The sequence below is a fragment of the Microtus ochrogaster genome, chromosome 15 (assembly GCF_000317375.1).
Source record: "Microtus ochrogaster isolate Prairie Vole_2 chromosome 15, MicOch1.0, whole genome shotgun sequence".
In the NCBI taxonomy this organism is placed as follows: Eukaryota; Metazoa; Chordata; class Mammalia; order Rodentia; family Cricetidae; genus Microtus; species Microtus ochrogaster.
The window spans coordinates 43,483,879-43,507,629 of NC_022017.1; the positions used below are offsets into that span (position 1 = coordinate 43,483,879).

Sequence of the window (23,751 nt, forward strand, 5' to 3'; positions counted from 1 at the left end):
CCTGCACCATTGTCTTGAGTAAGTGGAGCCTTTTGCTGTTCACCCAGCCAAGTGTAAGCTGTCTTAGCAAACTTAGAATTCAAATCCTCAGCCTTCCAGACCTCTGTGGCTTCTTCCTGGAAGTAGCCCCCTGCATCTTCAACAGTCACAACCCTTGTGTTTCCATGCCTGTATCAACTCTCCTCCAAGAAAGCCCAGACCTCATCTCTTAGCCCCATCACTGTTTAACATTTGTTTGGGATCTTCTGCGAGGCTTTTACAAGCCACTTTTACTATCGCCGCACTAATAAATTATTTATGGTGGGAAACCAAAATCAGAAAATCCTGGCTACTTGAAGACAGACTTTATTAAAAACATCTCCTTCCCCCCTTGCAACACGGGGCCCACTTAGGTACACTCAGTTCCTCGGCTTTACCCAGCTTCAGTGCACAGAGGAAGAGACACTGCCCATGGCTACAGAGGCAGGGGTGTGGAAGAAGAGTGCGGGAAGCTCATTCTCTCTAGCAAGGGTTTTTTTTCACTGCTCCTGCCTGGTACCACCGTAGGCACCAGATGAATGTAACTTTAGGGGTCTAACTAGTGAGGCTGGTGAATGAAATAGGAAGCCACCCCACCCTGGTGCAGTAGTCACTTGTTCACACAAGAATGGGCTGGGGAGATGACTTGGTAGGGAGACGTCTCGGTGAGAAGGTCTTGATGAGCAGTCATAAGGACCTGAGTTCAGATCCCCAGCCCCCATGTTAAAAACAAAACAACAATGCACTATGCTTTTATCCTAGTGCTGGGAGGCAAAATCAGGAGAATCCAGAGGTTCATTCGCCTACCAGTCTAGCCAATAGATGAGTAGGTCTCATCTATAAATAAGACCCAAAGTTATAGAAGATACCTGATACTAACTTCTGGCCTACACACACACACACACACACACACACACACACACACACACACACACACGGGTGGGGGACGAGAGAGAGAGAGGATGGTTATGAGCAGCCAATTCTGGGCCTGGTAGCAAGACACTGGGCTGAGATGTCTCTAGAATAAAAGGGAGTTTCTATTCTGCAGAAAGGGAGTTTCTATTACCCTGAGTTGAGAAGAAAGTAGACACAAGACCCTGGGTAGTCTTAACCCTTTCTGAGGACCCATCAGCCTTTCACCTGAAAACCACGTTGACACCAGACAGGTCCCAAGTGAAACTCAGGAGAGGACTTTATTGCTAGAGGCCAAAAGACACCGGGAACTGAACTGCAGAAAGAGCAAGAGAGGAGGGCTCTAAAGATTCCACTGGATAAACGCGCAGCCCTGGGGCACGACAGCAGGTACATTGAGTATAGCCAGAGACTTTTTCTGACGCCACGGCACAAGCAGCGTTGTTCTGACCAGGCGCCTCGGTCGCCAGCTCTATGTTCTCTCAGAGTTCCCTGGGTGGGACCCAGGATTGTCTCTGCTCTTTACTTCCACGCCTTGGGGTCCAGACGCTGCAGGTCCTCCCCCTCTTTTCCCCATTTTTTGCCACTGGGGGCGGGGATGGAGGCGTGGAGTCGAGCCTGACAGCACACGCATCAATGACAGCTTTCAGGCGGAAGGGGTGGGGGCTTGTCCCTCCCCACTCCTGCCGCACCGGGTCCCCTCCTCTTAGCACACCCTGGCGCCTGGAGTTGGTACTGGCAGTCAGAGGTCCAAAGACTGCGCCCCTACCCTGCCCCTGACATTCTGGCCTCTTCTAGGCTGATCTGCCTAAGAACGTTCCCAAACACCTAGAGACTGATGGTCCTCAAACCTTTGATCTGGCTTCCTAGCTGCATCTGGCTTGTCCGAAAGCCGTGGGGAGGACATAGTGCCGAGTACAGGGCCGGGATCTCGGTGGCAGCAGCTGGGAGGAGGGGCAGGGAGGGGGTACAGAGGTGCCAGGGGACCGAGGGACAGCGAGACATCTGGCCTGACCACGCGGCTTCAAATTTCCACGGGCTCAAGGTTGTGCAACCGCGAGCCTAGCGAGAGCCGCGGGCGCTTCGGAAAACAAGGCGAGCCCATAAACAAAGCCACGTGGCCTCGGGGCCCGGGGGGGCCGGGCTTAGAGCAGGCGGCTCTTCCGGCAACAAAGAGCCGGGGCAGAGGCCCGGGATAAATACTGCGCCCCGGCAGTCGCGCAGCATTCCCGGAGTCCGACGCTATAGGAGACCCTTCCCAGCGCCTGCGCCCTCCGCGAGTCCAGGGACCCCAGCGCCCACCCCAGACCCGCAGTCCTCCACACCAGTTCCCCACACTTGTCCCAGTCGCCGCCTGAGTTCACCCAGCATCTTTCCAGCGCGGCGCATCCCCGGGGCCAGCCAGGCCGGTCCCCGGCTATCAATCCATCCTGCCCGTCGGTCGCGTCTGCACTCGGTGCCATGCCGTTCCTTGGGCAGGACTGGCGGTCCCCGGGCCAGAGCTGGGTGAAGACAGCCGATGGCTGGAAGCGCTTCCTGGATGAGAAAAGCGGCAGCTTCGTGAGCGACCTCAGCAGGTGAGGACATTCTCCAACTTCCAGCCCCACAAAACCGACCTTAGCTGATCTGGGGGTGGGAGCGCAGGAGCAGATGAAGGAAGGCAAGCGGGGTTGGGCCAGGAGAGGCAGGAGTGAGATGCCCGGATTTCTACAAAGGTCGCCAGAACACCAGAGATGGTTAATTCTGTGTTTCTTACTGACCAAGGTCAGTGTCTCCCAGAGAAAAAGATTCCATACAGAACCCGGGATTCCTCAGTCTGGCAACTGGGCATCATGTCCCTAAACACTTCTTGAACCCAAGCGCACAACTCAGGGACTCTGCCTTTAGACCCCGGAACTGAAGTTACTGCTTTAAGTGGGCGCTAGCGAGTTGGCTGTGTGCCTTTCCCTGCCCTGTGACAGGACCCAAGGAGAACAAGCACGGTAGTCACGAGCCGCCGGATGGTGGATCTAGTCGTGGGCCCTGCCCTGAGTGCACAAAGGCTCTTCCCACACACAATCGACTGCTGAGTGGGCCGGGGGGGGGGGGGAGAGTAACTGGGAGGGGCAGCCGATGGGCCCTTGAGACAGCCGCCTTCCTGGGCAGACTTGCGGAGTGGGTGGTAGCGGTAACGTTTAGGGGCTGAAGGGGGAGGAGGGAGGGATGAAACACGCACGCACGCACAACCCTCAGCTTCAGGAAGGACCAGGCACTTGCACCTGCTTCCTCCGTGGCCCTTTCCAGTCAGTCTCTGCACAGTGAGCACACTCCCATTCCTAGCGTGCCTGCCAGCTGCAGAAAGACCACCCAGACTTGACATCTCACCTGAGCTCTGTCGCCTGGTGGAAAATCTGAGGTCGAACGAATGCCTACTCATAAATTACGAGGTTGAGAATCAACCCCCAACCGGAGCAGCTGACTGCCTGAGACACCCGAGGAACATGCTAAAAGTGTGTTCAGAGGGGGCTGGTGCAGTTGAGGTCACCCTTGGGTGCCTTCCCCTCCCACTAGCCTTTGATTAACACCCACACACACCCCTGCATCCTTAAACGGACTTAACAGAGTTCTGTGAGCTTGCCAGGTCCCACGGAGTGAGGTTTGATGGTTGTTTGAATAGAGGTTTGGCAATTATCAAGAAACTGTTGTTGTATGGGCAGCTTGACCTCCAAGGTCTCCAATTTGATTGTGATTCGTAATGCTTAAATTCCCTTTGTCTCTTAATGAGGTGAAAGGAACCATTGAACTCAGGGCCTTTCAGGAGAACCCAATATATTAATTAGCCTTTGTGTTCAGTCCTTTGAGGCAGTCCCAGGGGAATTTAGAACACTGTAAAGAAATCTTATTTGCAAAAAAAATCGGATAAATTACCAACTGTTGTCACCTCACAGCTTTCCAGAGAATGATTTAACAGTTATACCTAGTACTTCTCCCTCAACTAAGGTAGCAGGGAGTAAACCAAAAGCTTTCTCCTCCTTGAAACCATCTACCTTAGGAGCCAGAATTTAATATCTCAGCCCTTGGTTTCTATATAAAAAGCTCAGCTTCGTCACAGCCAAGATGCTGCAGGGGCCCAGCCAGCTGCATCACAGTGACTTGCCCCAATAAAACAGGACAGACAGCCTGTTTCAGCAGGTCCAGATCTAAAGTGGAGAGACCGCAGTCCATCTGGATACTCACTCTGTTCTTGCTCTCTCTACGAGATAGACTACAGAAATAGTGACACCCCACTCTTCCTATTGCAAAAGACCTGAAGATTAGATAAACTTGCCCCTGAAGTTTTAAGGAGGCTGGGAGTCTTCCTGACCCCCTTTTCTGGCCTATCACACCTGTGAATTGAAGCTGTTGTCCTCTCTGTCATCATTGTCTCAGCAGTGACTGACACAGTGACCACCTGCAGTCCTCTGCTGAGTCACACTTGAGGACCAATTTGGTCATCTGCCCCTCAGAAGAGCAGCTGGCTGTTTACGGGTATTTTTCCCCCAGCAACCGTAAACAATCCCCTCCTTCCTTAGCTCAAGAGTCTGCCAATTTCTTAAAAGCAGTGGCCTTCTGAGGTCTGGCTTTGTGATCTCAAATATCCCACTGTTTCCCGGCTTGGCTTTCCTGTGATGTAAGGTTTGGGCCCTGTGCCTGGCTGCACAGGTGAGCTTGAATGTCCTCTCTTGTTTTCCGAAAACAAAAGGTGGGGCCTTTGTAAGAGAAGGTGAGTAACTGTACACTGAGCTACCAAGGGGCAGACCGCTTCTCTAATTCCATAGGCCATCCTGAGAGTCACCCAGCAGAAGCGAAGAATAAAGGCTGCTTTGGGGGGTTATTGTTTAGTGTGAACCCGGACTTGCCTACGCAGTACACCTGTTCTAGACTCTGCTGGCCATTGTCCCAGTGGTCCAGGGCCCTGTCCTCCAACAGCCAAATGTTACAGTCTCAAAGCGGTCAGATGCCTCCTGAGATCACCAATTTTAGATAAGCTTAAAGCTGGCCCCTTAAATCGTAGGACCGGTAAGCTAAGGGAGGGATGGCAAGTGCAGCAGATGGGAATTTCAAGGAAGGAACATTGTATGAGCTGGAGTGATCCAAGAATGCTTCAAGGAAGTGGTGGCTGAGATGGCCCACACTGCCTCATTCCCAGCTACCCCTGTAGCACCCCAACCCCAAGATGAATAATCTCAAGTCTCTTCTCCAAGCCTGGACTTCTGTAGTTAAAAGCCCATTCCAGTGATACAGACTGTGGGTTGCTAAGGCTGGCCCAGGAAGGAGGAAGTTGGTCTTTATGCCTTGAATAAAAATAATAGTAGAGATGTTTTTATGAGCACTTGCTCTGAGCAAGGCAGTATTGTAAAAATCTCCGTGCACTAGCCTGTGTCTCCAAAGCAATCCAGGAAGTAGTCCTTTGAAGTTTGGCAACCTGGATATGACTTTGTGCAAATAAACATTGAAACCTCACTGGCCATAATCAAGACTATAGAACTACTTTGGGTCAGGACATGGTTTTATTAAATGTTTATCTTAGTTACAGATGAAATAAATAAAGATCGTATTTCCTATCCCCGCCTTTATCTGCTGCCAAAATGGTCATGTTTTGGAATCTTTCCACCTTTTCTGCAGTTGCCTTATAGTATTTTCTATGTGTTTGTTGGTAATGTGGGTGCTGGGTGGAGGAGGACTTTTTCCTTATTCTTGACCCATGCCTATAAACAGCAGGGTTAGAAGTAGTTACAAAGTAACAATTCACTTGTTGCATTTGGTGAGGAAGGCAGGCTCCTTGAGATATTTTTACTTATTTTAAATATATTTTTATATATGCTGTAATTTACAAACGGTAGTCATTTTGTTGTTAAACATTTGAGTTGTAATTTTCCATTGATTTTGCATTTCCTGGAAATAGACATAACTGAAGTCTCAAAATAGCCACTGAATAGATTATTGCTTAAGAGAAAACATAAGTGAATTCACAGCCTTGCTTCCAAGCCCAGCATCCAGCATTCAAACCCCAATACAAAATGAGATGTATAGGGTTTCCCTGTGGTTTAAAACTCCTCTATACTCTGCATCGAGAGAGCATCATCAATGGTGTGAAATTCTTCTCGATTTGGCTTTGGAAATGAGTCACTCCAGCTTAAAGTGGCTCATTGTAGCATCTGTGAAGAAAACCAGTGCTGAATTCCCTCGAACCCTGTCCATTAGAAAAGGCTAAGATGAGGTGCCATACGTGGTTAAACACTGTAGCGCCTGGTTGCTCTCCGTGCCTAAGTAGGAAAGCTGCTGCAGCCCCTTATATGTATGACTTACAAGAAGACAGATAGCTTTGTTTGTTGTTCCCTAGGTATGGAGTTTTTACTGTAGCTTGTAGGGCTGTGGGGCTCTGTGTGTATTTCTTTAAAAATAAGCCTTCCCGTGGTATTTTTGCCCACAGAATGTTCTAGCTTTGTTTTCTGACGCTTTGGGACATCACAGACCACTCAAATGACTCTCCATCCTTTCCTCTTCCTCGGCTTTGATTGACATTCTTTAGGTCAGCCTCCGAGTCTCAGAGTTCTGGTCTTTGTTCCGTTCCTTTCTTCCTGCTGACTGGAAGCAAAACATCACCTCATCAGTGACTCTGTCCCCTGTACCCCCAAAGCCATGCAGACAAGACAAACACACATTCTTGAGCTGTACAAAGCCTAACCCAAAACATTCACCCTTGGCTCACTCGGACAAGTGGCTCTGAGAGAGGTCATCTCTGCAACACACATTCTGAAGCCTAAAAATATCCTGTTTCCCTGAATGAAAAAGAGAAGGCGAAAGACATCAGGGAACTCAATAAATGGTTGACTGGTGGCCTGTCAGGTTTTTCCCTGCAGGTTCTGAAAGCAGCACAGAGTACCTAGCTGGTGATGTCAGCATTTTAGTAAGCTACTAAGACAAGTTCTACTTATTGAGACAGTAATTGCAATGAAAGAATACTGGACATTTTGTGGCCTTCTTGTCCCTTCTGTCATTTACACAAAGCCAGAAATAGAGGAGAACATATATACTTCTATTCATCCCCCAAAAGAGATTTAAATCAAATCACATTTAAAATGCTGCAATTAAAGGACTCTTCATAGCTTAGTGGACATTCACACCAGATTTGTACGGGTGTGAATTATAAATTATATATCCTGCCTGCCTCTTTGGGAGTTGAAAGAAGCAGGGAGCCGGGTAGTGGCACACACCTTTAATCTCAGCACTCAGAAGGCAGAGGCAGGTAGATATCTGAGTTCAAGGTTAGCATGGAATGCAGAGTAAGTTCCAAGACAAGGGGGGCTACACAGGGAAAACCTGCCTCAAAAAAACAAAAACAAAACACAAAAGAGGCAGGGAACCCATCTTCTTGTTTAATTTTAGTATTTCTTCCCCATCATTCTTGCAGAAAGTATTCAGAGATTTTCCTTAAATTGTGAGACAGTCCCCCTTACTCCCATGACACCTCAGCCTGCTGAAGAAATTAGGCACCTGGCCATATATGGACCTACCCACCCTTTAGTGACCTATGAATTGGATAAGTGTGTTTGATGTCTTTTCAGCCCCTCTAAGTTATGAATTATGCATTTTTCCTAGTTTCGGTTAGGATACTTTAACCATTCAGCCTAAAGCCTGGAAACCCAAACAATGAGCCTTGTATGCAAAATAACTGCTGGAAGGGGAGTTTGAAGCTCAGAGTTTTATAATAGTGACCATGTTTTTTTTAAGGCAGCACAGGAACACACTAGTTAAAGGCTCTTGGTTATACGTTAAATGAATGACTTGCATAATATGTGATTTATAGCCCAATAAAACTGTTTATAAAGAGAAGGGCAGGATGTGATAGCACATGCCTGCAGTCCCCGTGTTCTGTACACCCAGTACTCGGGAGGCTGAGACAGAGGAACGGTGCGTTCAAAACTAGCCTGTACTGCATAGTATTCAAGGCCAGCCTGAGCTACACGGTAAAATCTTGTCTTAAAAAGAAGAGAAAGGCCCAGCTCTTGGGAGGCAGAGGCAAGAGGATCTCACTCTATGACTTTGAGGTCAACCTGGACTACAGAGTGAGCTCCAAGACAGCCAGGACTGTTTCACAGAGAAACCCTGCCTCGAAAAACAAAACAAAATGAAAAAAGATAATGGGCATGGTGGCCCACACTTTTAATCACAGCACTGGGGAGACAGAGACTGGTGGAACTATAGGAGTTTGAGGTCAGCCTGATTTACATAGTGAGACCCTGTCTCAAAAAGAGAGAAAGGATTGAGGATTGGAGACGATGGGAAGGAGGGAGGATGGTGGAAAGGGAAGGAAGGAGCCACGGCAGCTAGGAATAGATGCTCTGCCTCTTGCAAAGGCCTGCATTGTCCGACACAATGATACTAGCCATCTCCCTCCCCTGATCAGCACTTTTGTTGAAAGTGATACTGTAACAGGCTGCGTCACTCTTAAAGAGTGTAGTGTTCTGTATCAAATTATAATGGAAGGCCCTGTTAGGGAATTCAAAAGAAACACATGCCCCCATCCCTGCCTTCTGCATGGAGATGCTGATATTTGTACTAAAAGAAGTCTGTGCTTGTGCCTGTATGGCGATGGTTCTCAACCTGTGGGTCACAACCCCTTTGGGGTCAAAGGACCCTTTCCCAGGGGTTGCATGTCAAATGTTTACATTACAATTCATAGCAGTAGTAAAATTACAGTTATGAAGTAGCAACGAGATAATTTTATGGGTAGGGGGTCTCCACAGCATAAGAAACTGTATTAAAAGGTCCCGGCATTAGAAAGGTTGAGAACCACTGCTGTATGGACCCTTTTCTTTTTATGATTTTATGGTTTTGTTTTGTCTGGGAAGCATGTGTTGGTGTGTTTTATAATCCCGTGAGTTATCTGTGGAAGTATAGCTATTCCATCCCTCTTCTCCTCCCTTACAGTTACTGCAGCAAGGATGTGTACAATAAGGAGAATCTTTTCAACAGCCTGAATTATGATGTTGCAGCCAAGAAGAGAAAGAAGGACATACTGAACAGCAAAACCAAAACTCAGTGTAAGCCATTTGTTTTGCATATAAGAAGAAAGGTGTCTGGGGACATAGCTCAGTTTGTAGGGTGCCTGCCTCGGATGCACAGAATCCTGGGTTCAGTCCCTTAGGGCTGGGTGAAGGCCAGCCCAGCAGCAGGATCAGAAGTTTCAGGCCACCATCTTTGCTACATAACAAATCCAAAGCTAGCCTGGAGCCCCTTGAGACCCTGTGCCCAAAGAAAAGAAAAGGCTATTGGAAGATTCTTATGAATGGTTCTCAAAAACCACCTTAGCACCTCTCATATTAGAGAGCTCCCTTGATGCTTTCTCTGTTGCTAGTTGAGGTTTCTGGGATTTTTGCTTCTACAAACTCAACTGTGCGGCTCACAAGCGAAATTAGCATATTCTTTACTGTTGAAAAGTCCTTGCCCCGGTTGAGCGTATCCCTGCTTGTCACTTGCCTTTGACATTGGTAAGATAGCTGCAGGACAGGGCTACAGCTGAATCCATTCCAGCAGCGCTTTGATTTTTCAGCTGGGTTTTGAGGCTTTGAAAATAGAATTGCGAGGCTAAGGATGTAGCTCCGTGCTTGCCTTGCAAAGGCCTGGATTCGTTCTCAGTACCCAGTGAGCTGCGCATCGTGGGTCTCAGGAGGTGGAAGAGTTTGAGGCCAATGTGGGATGCATAGACTCTGTCTCAAAATGAAATCAATAAAAGGGCAAAAGAGGAAAATGGGTATGTCCCTCTTGCATAAATCTGAAGTCACATGGTCTAGATACTTATGTGTTGGCAGAGGATATAAGGCTCTATTACAATTGAACATTTTCATCCTCCTAGACTGTTGAAGTCTTTTTTGTCAAAACATTTTAAACTTTGGGATAAATAAAAAAAAAATGAGTCATATTTAAAATCTTAGGCTTGCTACAGATTGTTCAGATATGTTTCTGTTTCGTTTTTGGCCTCTGTAGATTTCCATCAAGAAAAATGGATCTATGTTCACAAAGGAAGTACTAAAGAGGTGAGTACCCATCTGCTTACTAAGGCGCCTTGCTTAGTAATGCTGCACCCTCCTAAGAGAGCAATTGGGCAAAACCAGCCCTTTATGTCTAACAGGAGGTGGGAAGGGATCAGCTTTCTGGGGGAGGGGAGGCGTTCTTCATACCTGGTTAGCAATTAGGTTTGAGAGGCCTCACCATTCAGTCCAACAGGTGTTTTCAGAGCCTGCTCTTTGCGCTGTAGGTCCCTATACTAGCCATCTTCTGTGGCACTGGAGAAAACAGGCAGTTTGCTCACTGGAACATGGGACAGTGTGATAGGTGACAGCATTCTTATTTCTTTCAGGGACCTTGGAAAACACCCCGTTTCTCTTATGGCATCAGCCCCAGAGAGGGTGGATCAGGGACAAACCCAAATCACCCAGGAACTTAGGACAGAGTGAGATGATACGCCAGAACTCTGTATTCCCGATTCTCTGTGCATAAACACTAAGCGTTCAGAACTTGATTTCTTCCTTACAAAGCAAAGTACACCAGTGGGGGCAGGGTGATATCACCATGGGGGCAGGGAGAACCAATCGCTTCTCAGTGTGAGAGATACTGTCATAGTCCCAAATGGCATATCCTCCGTTCCCAGTGATACGCTGTGCGTTAGCACTCCCAGACTAGCATAGGTAGAGAGCTAGGGTGGTACTAGTCTAGAAAAGAGATAGTCCACAGGTGAGTCTCCAGCTGAAGTACATGTGAGCTGCACCATCCAACTGTGTCTCCCAGAATTTGGATGCAGAAGAGAAGGCAAAACCCAGTTCTCTAAGATGGGCAGCCAGATGGTTCAGTAGAGTCCCTCTGGAGGGCTCTGGAGAATGGCCTGTGCATGGCAGGAGTAATCTGTGTCTCTGTCTCGCTCACATGCAGCGCCATGGGTACTGCACTCTGGGAGAGGCTTTCAACAGGCTGGACTTCTCAACCGCCATCCTGGATTCCAGAAGATTCAACTATGTAGTAAGGGTAAGTCTCAAAAGCCCCAGATAATCCAGACTCTTGATTTGAATCATTAACATTCAGATTGGCTGGCTGGGTGGTGGTGACGCCTGCCTTTCATCCCGCACTTAGGAGGCACAGGCAGGTAGATCTCTGAGTTCAAGGCTAGCCTGGTCTACAGAGTGAGTTCCAAGACAGCCAGTGATACATAGAGAAACCCTATCTCGAAAAACCAAAACCAAAGCCACACAAAAACATTCATGTGGTCCTAGTTTTGAGGGAGAGGAGGTGGAGGGAGGGAGAAAGAGAGAGGGAGAGAAAGGGAGAGAGATTTTCATGACGCTAAGGGTTCAGGGCAAGCAGAAAATAACTCTTTGCAACATGGCTTCCCCAACCCCCAGTACTTGAGGGTGTAGATGGTAGCTGTGGTGTTGTCTCTGAGATGGACCCCTGCTCAGACATGCAGTGCCATAATCCCTCAGTGAATCTGTAAGTCAGTCCATCACCCCAAGTGAAAATTCACTTCTGGTCCTCCCATACCTCCTCCCTGTCTAAATGGGAGTGTGGAGCAGGCAGCAACAGCAGAGAAGGAGGGTTTCTCAGGAAATAAGCCCCAAATTAGGCTTGTGCAAAAACCTGATTGTTCCGCACTCTTGCTTCAGCTGACTCGGGGTCACATCAAGGCTTGCTTTACTGAGGCTACACAACAGTTGGGCTCAGAGCCCCTCAGTGTGGCCTTCCCAGACCTCCCATCCCATACTGAGTCTGACATTGTCCTTGGGGTCTGTTTATTTCTATTTAAAACCCTATTTTGAAAAAAAGTTAATATTAGCAAAGTGTTAATAATGAAGGAAGTAGCACTAGTGAGCCTAACATGACTTGGAAGCTGTTGAGTCTGTTTGGGTGATTGTTTGCACACATGCACACGTGCACGCACCACACACTTCCTTGTGCATTTTTTGTTGATGGTTCACCCCGGGAAGAAGCAGCTGTTTAGGTTTGGGGCTGTGTAGTTGGAGGGAATTTCCACCTGTGGGTGTTACTTGGTTAAGCGTTTGTTTTCTTTTTCTGGGTTCTCAGTGCCCATCACATGGTCAGATGACAGCAGAAGCTCAGCCAGGGTGATGACACGCAAGCCCCCTTGAGGCCTGGTCCATTCACCTGTCATCTGGGGGGATGCAGGCAGGCTGTGCAGAATGACTTGGCAAAAGCCCAGGCCTTCAAGCAGGTTGGAAGGCCTGAGCTGAGCCCATGACACATGAGCAGTTCTGGTCTCTCTCTGGCTGAGCCCTTCTTCAGAGGGATAAAAATAAGAGCCCTTCTTGGGTAAAATGTTCCTGTCATTCTGCATGACTCTGCTGGTTTTAGAGAGGTCACCTAGTCCTCACAATGCCTACAGACTAGTCTGGCTGGTTGGAATTAGTCCCAGGGAGATCTGGAAACTTCTGTGGCTAAGAATATGAATAGTTTCCATCATCTGTGTTAGAGGAGACACTCAGATCTGATTACTTGTTACAAATCGATCATCAAAATGATCTGGTTTTAAACGGCGTTCCTTCCCCCCTACTTTTCTTTTCAAAGGAAATAAAGCACAGGGCCCAGATTATAACACAGCTGCAGACATTTTTTTACCTTTAATCTTTTCAGTGTTCCTATGAAATGTAGGTGCTTGGATTATTTCCGTGTAAACAAACGGTATGCCCAGGTGACCGATTTATCTGAGGTCACAGGACTGTGGAAGGAACCTAATGCAGATTTGAAAACTGCATGTCTTAAGAGCTCATGCTTGTGTCTGCTTCCCTGGCTTCTTTGTAAGCAAGAGCTTAATGTAAATGTCCTGAAAGCCAGGCTCCACTTGGTGTCCTCTTCCATAAAAGGGTGTCTCTGATGTAAGAGGGAAAGTGTGGAAACATGGTAATATTTTTGCATAGGGGTGAATTCTGCAGATGAAAGCCAGCTATGAAGACTCAGCCACTAATATTTAATACGAATTTAATATTAATTGTTCATATTAATTACTAAAAATGATTAATTATTTAAATTGATTATTGACATTAATTATGATTAATCTTATTACATTAATATTGATTAATTAATGGTTACCTGCTTATCAAGACAACTGTTGAGTCCCTATAAAAAAAAGAGTTGGAGATTGGTAGCCAGAAATAGTAGCTTACTGCCTGGACAGCAAGGCCAGAGAGTGCAGCAAATCTCGGCATTGGTTGCACGTAGTCACTTAAGAAGCCGGTAGGTATGGGTCACCTGTCCCAAGAGCTTCTGAGTTATTAATTGCAGGTTGTGTGCAGGTATTGGCATTTTAAGAATGTCTGCTAGGGAAAGCCCAGTGAGTTTTAGAGTCTGAAGACTAATTCAGGAATTTATTTAGGGCCCAAATGTTGTACTTAATGAACTTTAAGAAACAACAACAACAATACCCTTTTCCTTTATGTATGTATGTATGTATGTATGTATGTATGTATGTGGAGGTCAGAGGACGGCTTTCAAGCCTTGGTTTTTCCTTTCCACTGTGGGTTCCAGGGAAGAAAATGAAGTCATAGGGCTCAGTTAAGAGCCTTTACCCTTTAAGCCATCTTGTCAGCCCAAGAGCCACTTTTAAAAAATATGGTGCCTCTGACAGGAGAAGGAAATAATAAAAAGCCTCAAAAACTTTTTTTTTTAAAAAAAAATATGTGTGCTTTGATTCTGCATAATGAACTTTTTTTGTTGTTGTTGTTTTTGTTTTTGTTTTTCGAGACAGGGTTTCTCTGTGGTTTTGGAGCCTGTCCTGGAACTAGCTCTGTAGACCAGGCTGGTCTCGAACTCACAGAGATCCGCCTGCCTCTGCCTCCCTAGTGCTGGGATTAGAGGCGTGCGCCACCACCGCCCGGCTGCATAATGAACTTTTAAATAAGATGCACAGCATCCAATTCTGGCTATGACTCCTGGCGTGTGTGTACTGTGGGCCACCCGTAATACATGATGGGGAGGAGGGAGCCCCTCCCACTTTCCGGCTCAGGGTCCAAGCCCTATTAACTCTGATACCTTCTATAAATCATTGCTTTGCTCCTCTAAACTGTGGAGCTGTGGGAATTATGCCTGAATCAGGGTATCTCTGTGAGAATGGAGAAATGCAGTGTGAAGAAAAAGCTAAAGAATATGGGAATGTTGCCTGTGAGTTTCTGTGATCTTCATATGTGCAGCCATCTTTCCTGAGTGGTTAAGGTGGGGAGTCTGGTTTTGCAGATGAGATACAATTAAAGATTTGCGTATCTGCAGTAAGACTTCTGAGGTGCTGAGAATGACTGAACATTTTAAAAGCTCCTTCCTCTGCAGTGAGGCTTGATGTTAGTAAACACCAACAGTTACCTAGCAACCCCTTTCCTCAGTGAGTCACTTAAGATGACTGCGTTATTAGGGATGAGAGGTGACTCACCAGGTAAAGGCATTTGCCACAGAAACCTGATAAGTGGAATTCAGTTGCCTGGACCCACATGACGGAAGGAGAGACTGAATATGTGATCCTCCTTTGATCTCTATAAGTACAGTATGGTAAGCATGCACCATATCAATTCACACACACACACACACACAATCACACACCACTATAAATGTTTTTTTTTAAAAAAAAAAAAAAGTTTAAAGAGATGAGAGAGACCCTGCCTCAAAGCCAGATGGAAGGAGAGAAAAGTTGTCCTGTACCCTCCGTACATTTGCAGTGACATATGTGTACACACACATCACATACACACAAAAGAAAAAATAAAGCCGGCGGTGGTGCACGCCTTTAATCCCAGCACTCGGGAGGCAGAGGCAGGCCAATCTCTGTGAGTTCAAGGCCAGCCTGGTCTAAAGCTGGTTCTAGGACAGGCTCCAAAAGCTACAGAAAAACCCTGTCTTGAAAAACCTAAATAATAAATGCTTTTAAAGCAAGATTATATAAATATATATATACATATATATATTATATAACATGTGTATATTATATATATATAAAACAGAACTGTCTCCAAGGCAGTTCATTATTCAAGCAGGGAAAAAAATCTGCATTATTGGGATAAAACAGAATTAAGTTAAAACTTTGTAGCACCAATAAAACATGGTCTAAGGCTGCAGATATGGCTCCATGGTAGGGCACTTGCCTAGTGTATGTAATACCCTGGGTTCTAGCCCCAGCACTGAAAAGAGGTTTTCTGTATACACATGTATGTATATTGTGTGTATTCATATTTATGTGAAGTAAATCCTTAAGAGTGATAAATGGTAAATAGACATGACATCATCTGAGGGCAACAGTAGGAATAGGGCAAGCTCCTTGGGCCAGTCTGGTCTCCCGCTTGTGTGTGTATGCACCACAAGCCAAGAATGATTTCTATATTTTTCAAATATTTTATAAATTAAAGAAATATGATAATGCCGGGCGGTGGTGGCACACACATTTAATCCCAGCACTCGGGAGGCAGAGACAAGTGAATCTCTGTGAGTTCAAGGCCAGCCTGGTCTGCAGAACAAGTTCCAGGACTGGCTCCATAGCTACTAAGAAACCCTGTTTTGACAAACCAAAAGGAAGGAAGGACGGAAGAACTATAATAGTTAATAAGACCTTAAAATTATGCACAACCCGAATATCAGTGTCCATGCAGTTTTACTGGGGCCAGCTGTGCACATTCGTTACGTGCTGTCTATGCCTCTTCCTGTGCTAAGTAGAAACTGGATTCACAGTTGAGTGACAGTTCTTGTGGCCGGCAAGCCTTTGAACCTCTACTGTCCCATCTAATTTGTGATTCGGGAAATATGTGCTGCAGTCCCCTGGGCTATATCACCATAATCCAGAGTTCCAGCGTGTCTGATGAGGTGCTAGCGTGTAGAGGAGATGACCTATGAAGAGCAGATAGATAGCGTAGAGGAGGTAGCGTAAGTCTCAGGAGTGGGATCGTGTGAGCAGCTTATCCAGTAAAGACTACCAGGGAGGAGAAAGTGGGGCTTTGAACAGGTCTTGAGGCGCAGGAAAACTCAATGAGACTAGAGAAGGCAGGCAGGGCTCGTGTCTATCCGAGATCATTGACTAGACTGTTCAGTCTGGATGAAGCACCTGAGTGTGCCTCAGCATCCAGGGCCAGGTGAGGCTGTTGCCATGCACAGTTTTCAAGTGATCTTGGGCAAACGTCTGTCATTTCCCCTGTAAAATGGTCATAGACACCCCACTCTCTCAAAGATGTAGCTAACAGCAAATGAGATAATGTGGGAATTATTTGTGCCAAAGAGATGGATGAGCATTGGTGATGATGGTTCGGTTAGCTATGCCTAAACAAGAAAGCAGACTCAAGAAGAGTCTTTAAGTGTGAGGATTCTTCATGTGACGTCATCTGGTAGACAGGAGAGATCCATGGGGGGGAAAAAGGCAAGGAATAGAAAATGCTGGAAAAGCATTATTTTAATAAGTCATAATTTGTGACAACTTAAGACATTAGATCAGTTACCGGTCATCTCTTTGCAGTTCACTGATCCAAACCCTGTCTTTCCTTCTTTAAAAACCATCAGGCTGTTCAGTGGGCAGAAGTAACAAACTCTTTTTGAAGATGAGAAAGCAAAGGTCAGGGATTTGAGTGATTTGTTCCAGGTTGCCTAGCCAAGAAGGGGGGGATCTAAACCTGGTCCTCTGTCCTATGGTCCTTTACTCGGAGCCCTCCACCATAGGCTCAAATGGAGACATATAGAATGGGGTCTCCTTTCTTTGAGTGTGTGCATGTGTGCGTGTGTGTGATATGTGTGGTGTGTGCAGGTGAGTGCAGGCCTACACCCGCTGCAATACATGCATGGAGGTCACAGGACAACTTTTGGGCATCCATCCTCTCCTTCCATGGTAGGTTCCAGAGACTGAACTCAGGTCACGAGGCTTGTGCGCAGCGAGCATCTTTTCGTGTTGCACCGTCATGCTGCCCTCTGCCTTCTTTTATATCACATAACTATTTGCCTGCACATGGACACATAGTCAAGGGAAAAGACCCTGATGCCGGGCTAACTTTGACCATCGTTCTGAGTTCTTCTATGGGACCAGCCACCTGATAACTATAGAGCTGCAATTATCAACCCAGGAAGTCCGTACGGTACTTATTTAACCCTGACTGGGTTAAACTGGCCCCTGTGTGCCATTGAGGTGGGAAAGACAAAGAAAGCCTATAGCCCTACTCTCTTGTGTCCCTCTGCCACAAAGAACATCACAACCTCAAGGCATATTCTTATTTTTTTTTTTTTACCACACTACCACCCTAAGTCTATTTGAATATTTCTACAAGTTGCTGCATTCCTACAACCCCTAAAAAGCATTTCCAAAAACATGTTTTAGTTTAAGTTGATGGGTGGTTTGGCAAACAAAAGACCAAGTATGACCCAATGAGTCAAATTTAAACCCAGTACTGAAATTAGGGCATGCAGATGCCAAGCCCCAGTGGGTTGTGATATGCATAATTGCCTGGCTCCTCATGCAGGTTCCTTAGCCACAGTAACCTTGGTTTAATTTGGTGCCTCACACACTTGGTGGCCTTCCTGAGATGGAGGGTGGCCTCAGCCATCAGGGGCTGGAAACTAGTGGTGTCTGAAATAGAGGGAAGGAGACCAGCAACAGCAGTGGCATGGCCCTATCTTGAAATGACTCTCAGAAATTATCTGAATTGCCGTGTTTCCATATTTTTCTAACTGACTTTTCTTGTCCCGCTTTAGAAATTCCTGAGTCAAAAACATGCTTTTTTTGTATGAGCATCTAAATGCATGCTAACATAGATCTTAGAAATATATATATATATATTTGCTAAAATCCACCTTGGATTCTAGGCTGAGTCTGAACTTACTACACAGTGAACAGTTGAACTGAGTTTTAAGTACAAATTTAGTGCCCGTCCAAGAAGGATGCCCATGAAGGTACTGATACTACCCTGTGACGTAGATACTCAAAGGCCTCCCAATTCCGTAAAAGGTCTCCAATGTCAAGGAGGAAAGAGTTCACAACAACCTCCTGCTATATCCTGTACATGGCAAATGGCTTCAAGTAAGTACTTTTGGAGCTGTAAATTGAACCCATATACCAATGTGCCTTAGCCAGTTGAGAATTGTGGGGGACCTACCCTCTGCTGCCAGGTACATTTGGCCCTGACAAAATCAAAGCATACCTATGTAAACAATCGGTTGGGTTTGGTACTGTCTAGGAGCATTGGATATGGCTTCTTGAAAAGCAGAACCTGAGATGTTTCCTTCCTGGTTGGCCAGGATTTAGCCAGATGAAGAAGCAGGTAGAAGGCTTGCGGGAACAAATTGTGTGGGGGGGAACCTAGAGATGGAAAGGGACAGAAGTGAAGGGGGATGATGATGGATTGAGATGGAGGATGATGCCACCTTCAGCCTCATAGAACCATAGGGAGAGGTGGGTCATTCTGGGGTAGACAAGGCCATGCTGGAAGAGCTGGGGTGCTCAGTTTAAACAATGTCACTGAGGAAGCCATGGCCACTCAGACCTATACAGCAGGAGTCAAGGACCCTTTGTAAGTTACCGAGTAACTAGGATAGATGAAAGATGGAGAGACAAGTTTCTCTTGGCTGAGGATACAATTAATTCATATAAACTTGGCCCGCCTCGTTATTTTAACTCTCTTAGTTCAAGGGCTGTTTCACTGGGAAATAATATTTACCCAATCTTGACATGCCCAGAGATGATTAATGGGTGTGAAATTTTTCCTCTCACAACCTGCCAGTGTTCAAGCTCAAAGTCAGGACAGAACTTTCCAGCTTTGTGATCTGTATTATCCACTGAATAAATAAGGATCCGGGAAGGTATACAGCACTCAGTGCAGGCCGCACTGCTGCCTAATGTCACTGAAGGCTGATTACAGTGGGCACCCAGCTTGGGTGCTGAGCACGTGAGACGGAGCCTAGGCTGCTTGAGGCTGGAACTCTTCTCTGCTTTTGATCACGCCAGCAGATTTTCCAGCAAGTTATGGAAAGCCTCTTCCTAAGAGATGGAAGAATCTGGACACAAATCTATCCTTTTCTGATACTGTTTGCTTGCTTGTTTGTTGGAGACAAGGTCTCTGTGTTGGCCAGGCTGGCCTTGAACTCACAGAGATCCAGCTGTTTCAATCTCTCAGGTGCTGGGATTAAGGCATGCACCACCACACACAACCAAGACACAAATATATTCTTATATAGTACTAACAATATCTCTCATGAGAAAGAATATACATGGTCAGCCTCTCTATTCGTTGACCTTGAAACTGACAGGAAGGGGAAGCTGCTATTTTTAGCAATACTCCTGAAGGCTTGATTATCCGCATCTCTGTAGAGGTCAGGCTGCCTGCCCTTGATGGAGGGTTTGAGATGCTTTTCCTGGTAGGTAACTTCCTCCTAAGCCCCTTGTGCCACTCCAGGGGGCCCCACTCTGACACCATATGAACTCCAACCTGAACGTTCAGACAGTCTAGAATCATGCCATTTATCGATCATGAAGCATCTTCTCCCAAGCATCAGGGCATTCGGGTCACCTGTTTCCAGATCACTTCCAGAAGTAATATTCTTTGATTCTCAAAGACGAATGTAGAAAAACTCAGTATATGGGGCAATTGGCATGTACTAAGCAGGGGCGAGGTAGCAAACCAGGGTCCCTCTAGGGTTTGGAGGCAGACCTTCTCATTGGTCAGGCACAAAGTGTGTGAAGGCCAGTGAAACTGTGTATAGAGGAAGAGTGAAGGGTCAGGAAAGTAAGATGGCAGAGGAGGTTGGTGTTTATGTAAGACGTCAGGCGTGATCACCCAAGCAACATCTGAAGTAAGGCCTGAGTGTTGAGATGGAGCCACGCGTGTCAACATGTGGCAGAGCCGGAGCCCCACAAGTAGGATTGGACTTCACCTGCGCAGCGAATGCAGTTGGATGTATAGCAGGGACAGAACGAGTTTGGGGCCACTATGCAAAAGGAGGCTGGAGACGGACAGGGAGTAGGTCCAGGAGGACCTTGTCACTTGTGAAAAGGAGCTTGGAGGTTTTCCTAAATGCAGAGGGAAGTCATCTGAGGATTTTGAGTGGGGGAATTGCAATATATATATATATATTGGGCTAGCAAGATAGTTCAGCTGCTAAAGATACTTGCCACCAAGCCTGATGGTGACCTGAGTTCAGTTCCAGAGCCCACATAAAGGTGAAAGTGGAGAACTGAACCAACTCCCACAAGTTTTTCTTTAAAATCCATTGCAGTGTTCTTTGATGTCCATTCACACGCAGCAGTACACACACACACACACACACACACACGTAATATATACATTATTGCTAATAAATTTACATATAAGTGCTATGCTAGGATGAATTGCAGAGGAGACCTGTCTTCGAGTAAAGGATGACGGGAGGGAAATTGCTTTCGCCCAGCGGTTCTCCAAACATCACGTCAGGCTGAGGTTGATACCCGCTCTGAGATTTGCTACCGAGCTCTGCTTGGCCACTCGGATTTTTCTCCAACTCATCATCTCCAAACCTAGCATGGGTTTGAGGCTGAATGGCAGGATGTGGTTTGGGCATGTGGTGGCCACCTCCTCCCTCCGGTAGCGAAGCTTTGCTCTTCGCCTGCACGGCGAGTCCCCACGCAGTGGCACATCCCCACACTGCCCACTCACTCACAGTGACACCGTGGCATTCAGGAGCAGCCCACAGCTTGATGCCCTGTTCCCCGTCACCTTCTGCCGATCTTTCAACCCAGCCACAAATTGCTGGCACCTGAACTAAAAAATTTGCCCAGCAGAAAACAGTTCCTTTCCAACAAGATATTTTCCTCTACTCTCCCCTTCTCTTGTGGCTAAGGGCAAACGAGCCAATTGGCTCCGTCATCTGGTAAACAAATTTCAGGATACAAACCCACTCTCTGGGGCAGACAGCTTTCTTAACAACAAGAAACGATAGATTCGTCACCTTCATTGTTGGTGCCACATGACACTGTCTGCTGGTTCTCTGCAGTAGAGTTGTATGGATGTAAGAGGTTGACCCTATGCCGTGGCCTCTTTCTAGCTGTGTTAGAACATTTGGGGGGGGGAGCATTATTTCACTTCAGCATGGAAGCTGACCGCCAATCATAGCACACTGTTGATAGGAAATTTCTGGATTCTTTCCCCAGACAATAACAAGTCATGATATTGCTACAATTGTTAGAATAAAATTTGAGGGTGGCCAGTGGTGGTGGCGCAGGCTTTTAATCCCAGCACTCGGGAGGCAGAGGCAGGAGGATCTCTGTGAGTTCGAGGCCAGCCTGGTCTACAAAGCGAGTTTTAGGAAAGTCTCCAAAGCTACCAAATAAATAAATATATAGAATAAAATCTTGCTCTGCATACCAATACCAAATTATTTATTATCCCTCACAGTGGGGTCCTGAATGCCACAAAAATACATATTTTCTGATAAACGTATCTGGACTTAAGTATTGACTCCCCAATTTACTACTGCTGCTTGACAGCTCTGAGCCTTAGCGTCTTCCTTTGTCACATGGGGAACTTAACCTCTTTGTCGTGAAAACCGAGACCACGCAGGTAAGCTGTGTGGCACCATCTCTGCATACCATAAATATCCATTGTTATTAGCAAAGTATGACTTCATGGTGGAATCGCCTGTGCACGTCATGAACTGTGTCAACAGAGCTGTGAAGTGCACCACAGATAAAGATATCAGAGGAATACTGAAATCAAAAAGCTTTTAGTTGACAACACGTACAATTGACACACAGAGTCCTTAAACAAGCTGTGCGTTTACCCTGCTAGTTCGCTATGTTTTTCCTGGCAATAATTTTATCTAGCTGTCTTTTCTGTATTATGATGAAAAGCTGATGATAATAAGCTACTAAGTAGCCATGTGGTGATGGCGCACGCCTTTAATCCCAGCACTCAGGAGGCAGAGGCAGGCGAATCTCTGTGAGTTTGAGGTCAGCCTGGTCTACAGAGCAAGTTCCAGGACAGTCAAGGCTATACAGTGAAGCCCTCTCTTTAAATAATAATAATAAGCTACTAAGTATATTTTCCTGGCATATTGTGAGTGTTTAATGAACTATTTGTTCTTCAAAACAATTCTAAAATAGGTTCTGGCATACAAAACAGTTTGACTCTGGGACCTTCACTTAGAATCTCTATGATGTGTACCAGAAGTAATGGCGGGGGGGGGGCTGGAGAGATGGCTCAGTGGTTAAGAGCATTGCCTGCTCTTCCAAAGGTTATGAGTTCAATTCTCAGCAACCACATGGTGGCTCACAACCATCTGTAATGAGGTTTGGTGCCCTCCTCTGGCCTGCAGACACACACATATACAGAATGTTGTATACATAATAAATAAATAATTTTTTTAAAAAAAAGAAGTAACGGCATGACTCCATCTAGCTCTTCACTGGTTTTTCTAAATAAAGTTTTGTTGATATACGCATGGTACACATTGATTTACATATTGTCTATGGTTACTTGTGTTACAGTTGCAGGGCATTTTTAGTATAAAGACTGAATGACCCACCAGCCTTAAAACAGTTACTATTTCAGTCACTACTGGGGGGCCAGGCATGGTGGTGCATGACTTTAATTCCAGCATTCGAGAGGCAGAAGCAGGTAGATTTTCATGAGTTCAAGGCCTGCCAGGGCTGTGACACAGAGAAGCCCTTGTCTAAAAATACCAAAAGCAAAAAAAGTTTGGTCCTTTACAAAAGTCTGCCTACTCCTTAAGACTAGAATTGGGGAGAAGAGCTTTCGTAGTGGTAGTAACACTATGTTCGGTACTCACAGTAAGTTTTTGTTTTCATCTCATTTGATTCTCGTAGCAATGCCATGGGTCATCTTCTGCTGGTGTTTTGTTTCCCCCGTACATAGTCTTTTTATTGACATGACTAGACATAAACTCCGTGCATCCGGGAGGTCACGTGTTTGTCATCCTTCCCTGTCATCTGTCTCAGTGCTAGGACAGAGCGGACACAGAGATTCTTGCTAAATGAATGACAGTTATAAAGGTCACCTGGATCAAGAATCCACTTCTCCTGTTCCAGGGCTCCGCAGCTGCTTAGCAATCACAACAGGGACTTTCCCTTGCAGCTAGGGTGAGAGAAGAGTTGACATGTCACCTGCTGTCAGTTGACAGAATTGCCTCCCCCTCCCCAGTTAAGGAAGATACTACCAGCCAGCCCAAAGAGCATTTTGCTTCCCCTCAGTGCACACTCTGCAGGGGTTTCCTAGATGCACAGTCAGGGCCTGCTGCAGAGGAGGTTTTTTTTTTAATTATTTATTTATGTTTCTTTGTGACCAGTGCCTTTTTAGTCAGGTTAATACTGACACTCTGGTGAGCTGGGGGTCACATGGCACCTGTTTTGGATGTGTTTCTGGCTGATTGCAGGCTGCCCCCTGCCTCACCTCCTACCCCCAAGATGAGTCACAGGGCTCAGCCGCCTGTCCCACAGGAACAGGCTCCAGGCTCCAGGCTTTTGTTTCCTTTCGTCTTGCTTTATGCTGGTCATGTGATGCTCTGGGTATTAATAAACCTCAGCCTGGCTTTCTACAGCCTGCTGTTGCCCAGGGAGAAAATGAAAGGTTTGTGTTCCTCTTTTCACCATCATGTGCTGATTGGTGGCTGAACTAAACCAGAAAGGCACGGAGAGCTGTGGTCACTCGGGATGGACAGAGCATCCACCCGGGTGTGTTTTGATGCCTCGACAGTCTGTGTCACTCTTGTTAGCCCCTGGCTTCTGAATGTAGATCTGTAGCACTAAGCACAACACAGCAGCACCACCTCTCCCTCCTCCTCCTCCTCCTCCTC

At 46.4% G+C, this 23,751-nt stretch overlaps 1 protein-coding gene across 1 annotated transcript in view; it reads left to right on the plus strand.

Annotated features, from left to right (window-relative positions):
• The first annotated feature begins 1,205 nt into the window (after positions 1–1,205).
• Positions 1,206–23,751, plus strand: part of Fbxo32 (F-box protein 32) — a 39,219-nt gene continuing 16,673 nt past the window's right edge. Inside the window, exons 1-4 of the mRNA XM_005354578.3 lie at positions 1,206–2,507; positions 8,884–8,996; positions 9,940–9,989; positions 10,882–10,974. Of these exons, the coding sequence (XP_005354635.1) occupies positions 2,392–2,507; positions 8,884–8,996; positions 9,940–9,989; positions 10,882–10,974 (372 nt within the window). The 5' untranslated portion in view covers positions 1,206–2,391. The remainder of the gene's footprint in view (positions 2,508–8,883; positions 8,997–9,939; positions 9,990–10,881; positions 10,975–23,751) is intronic.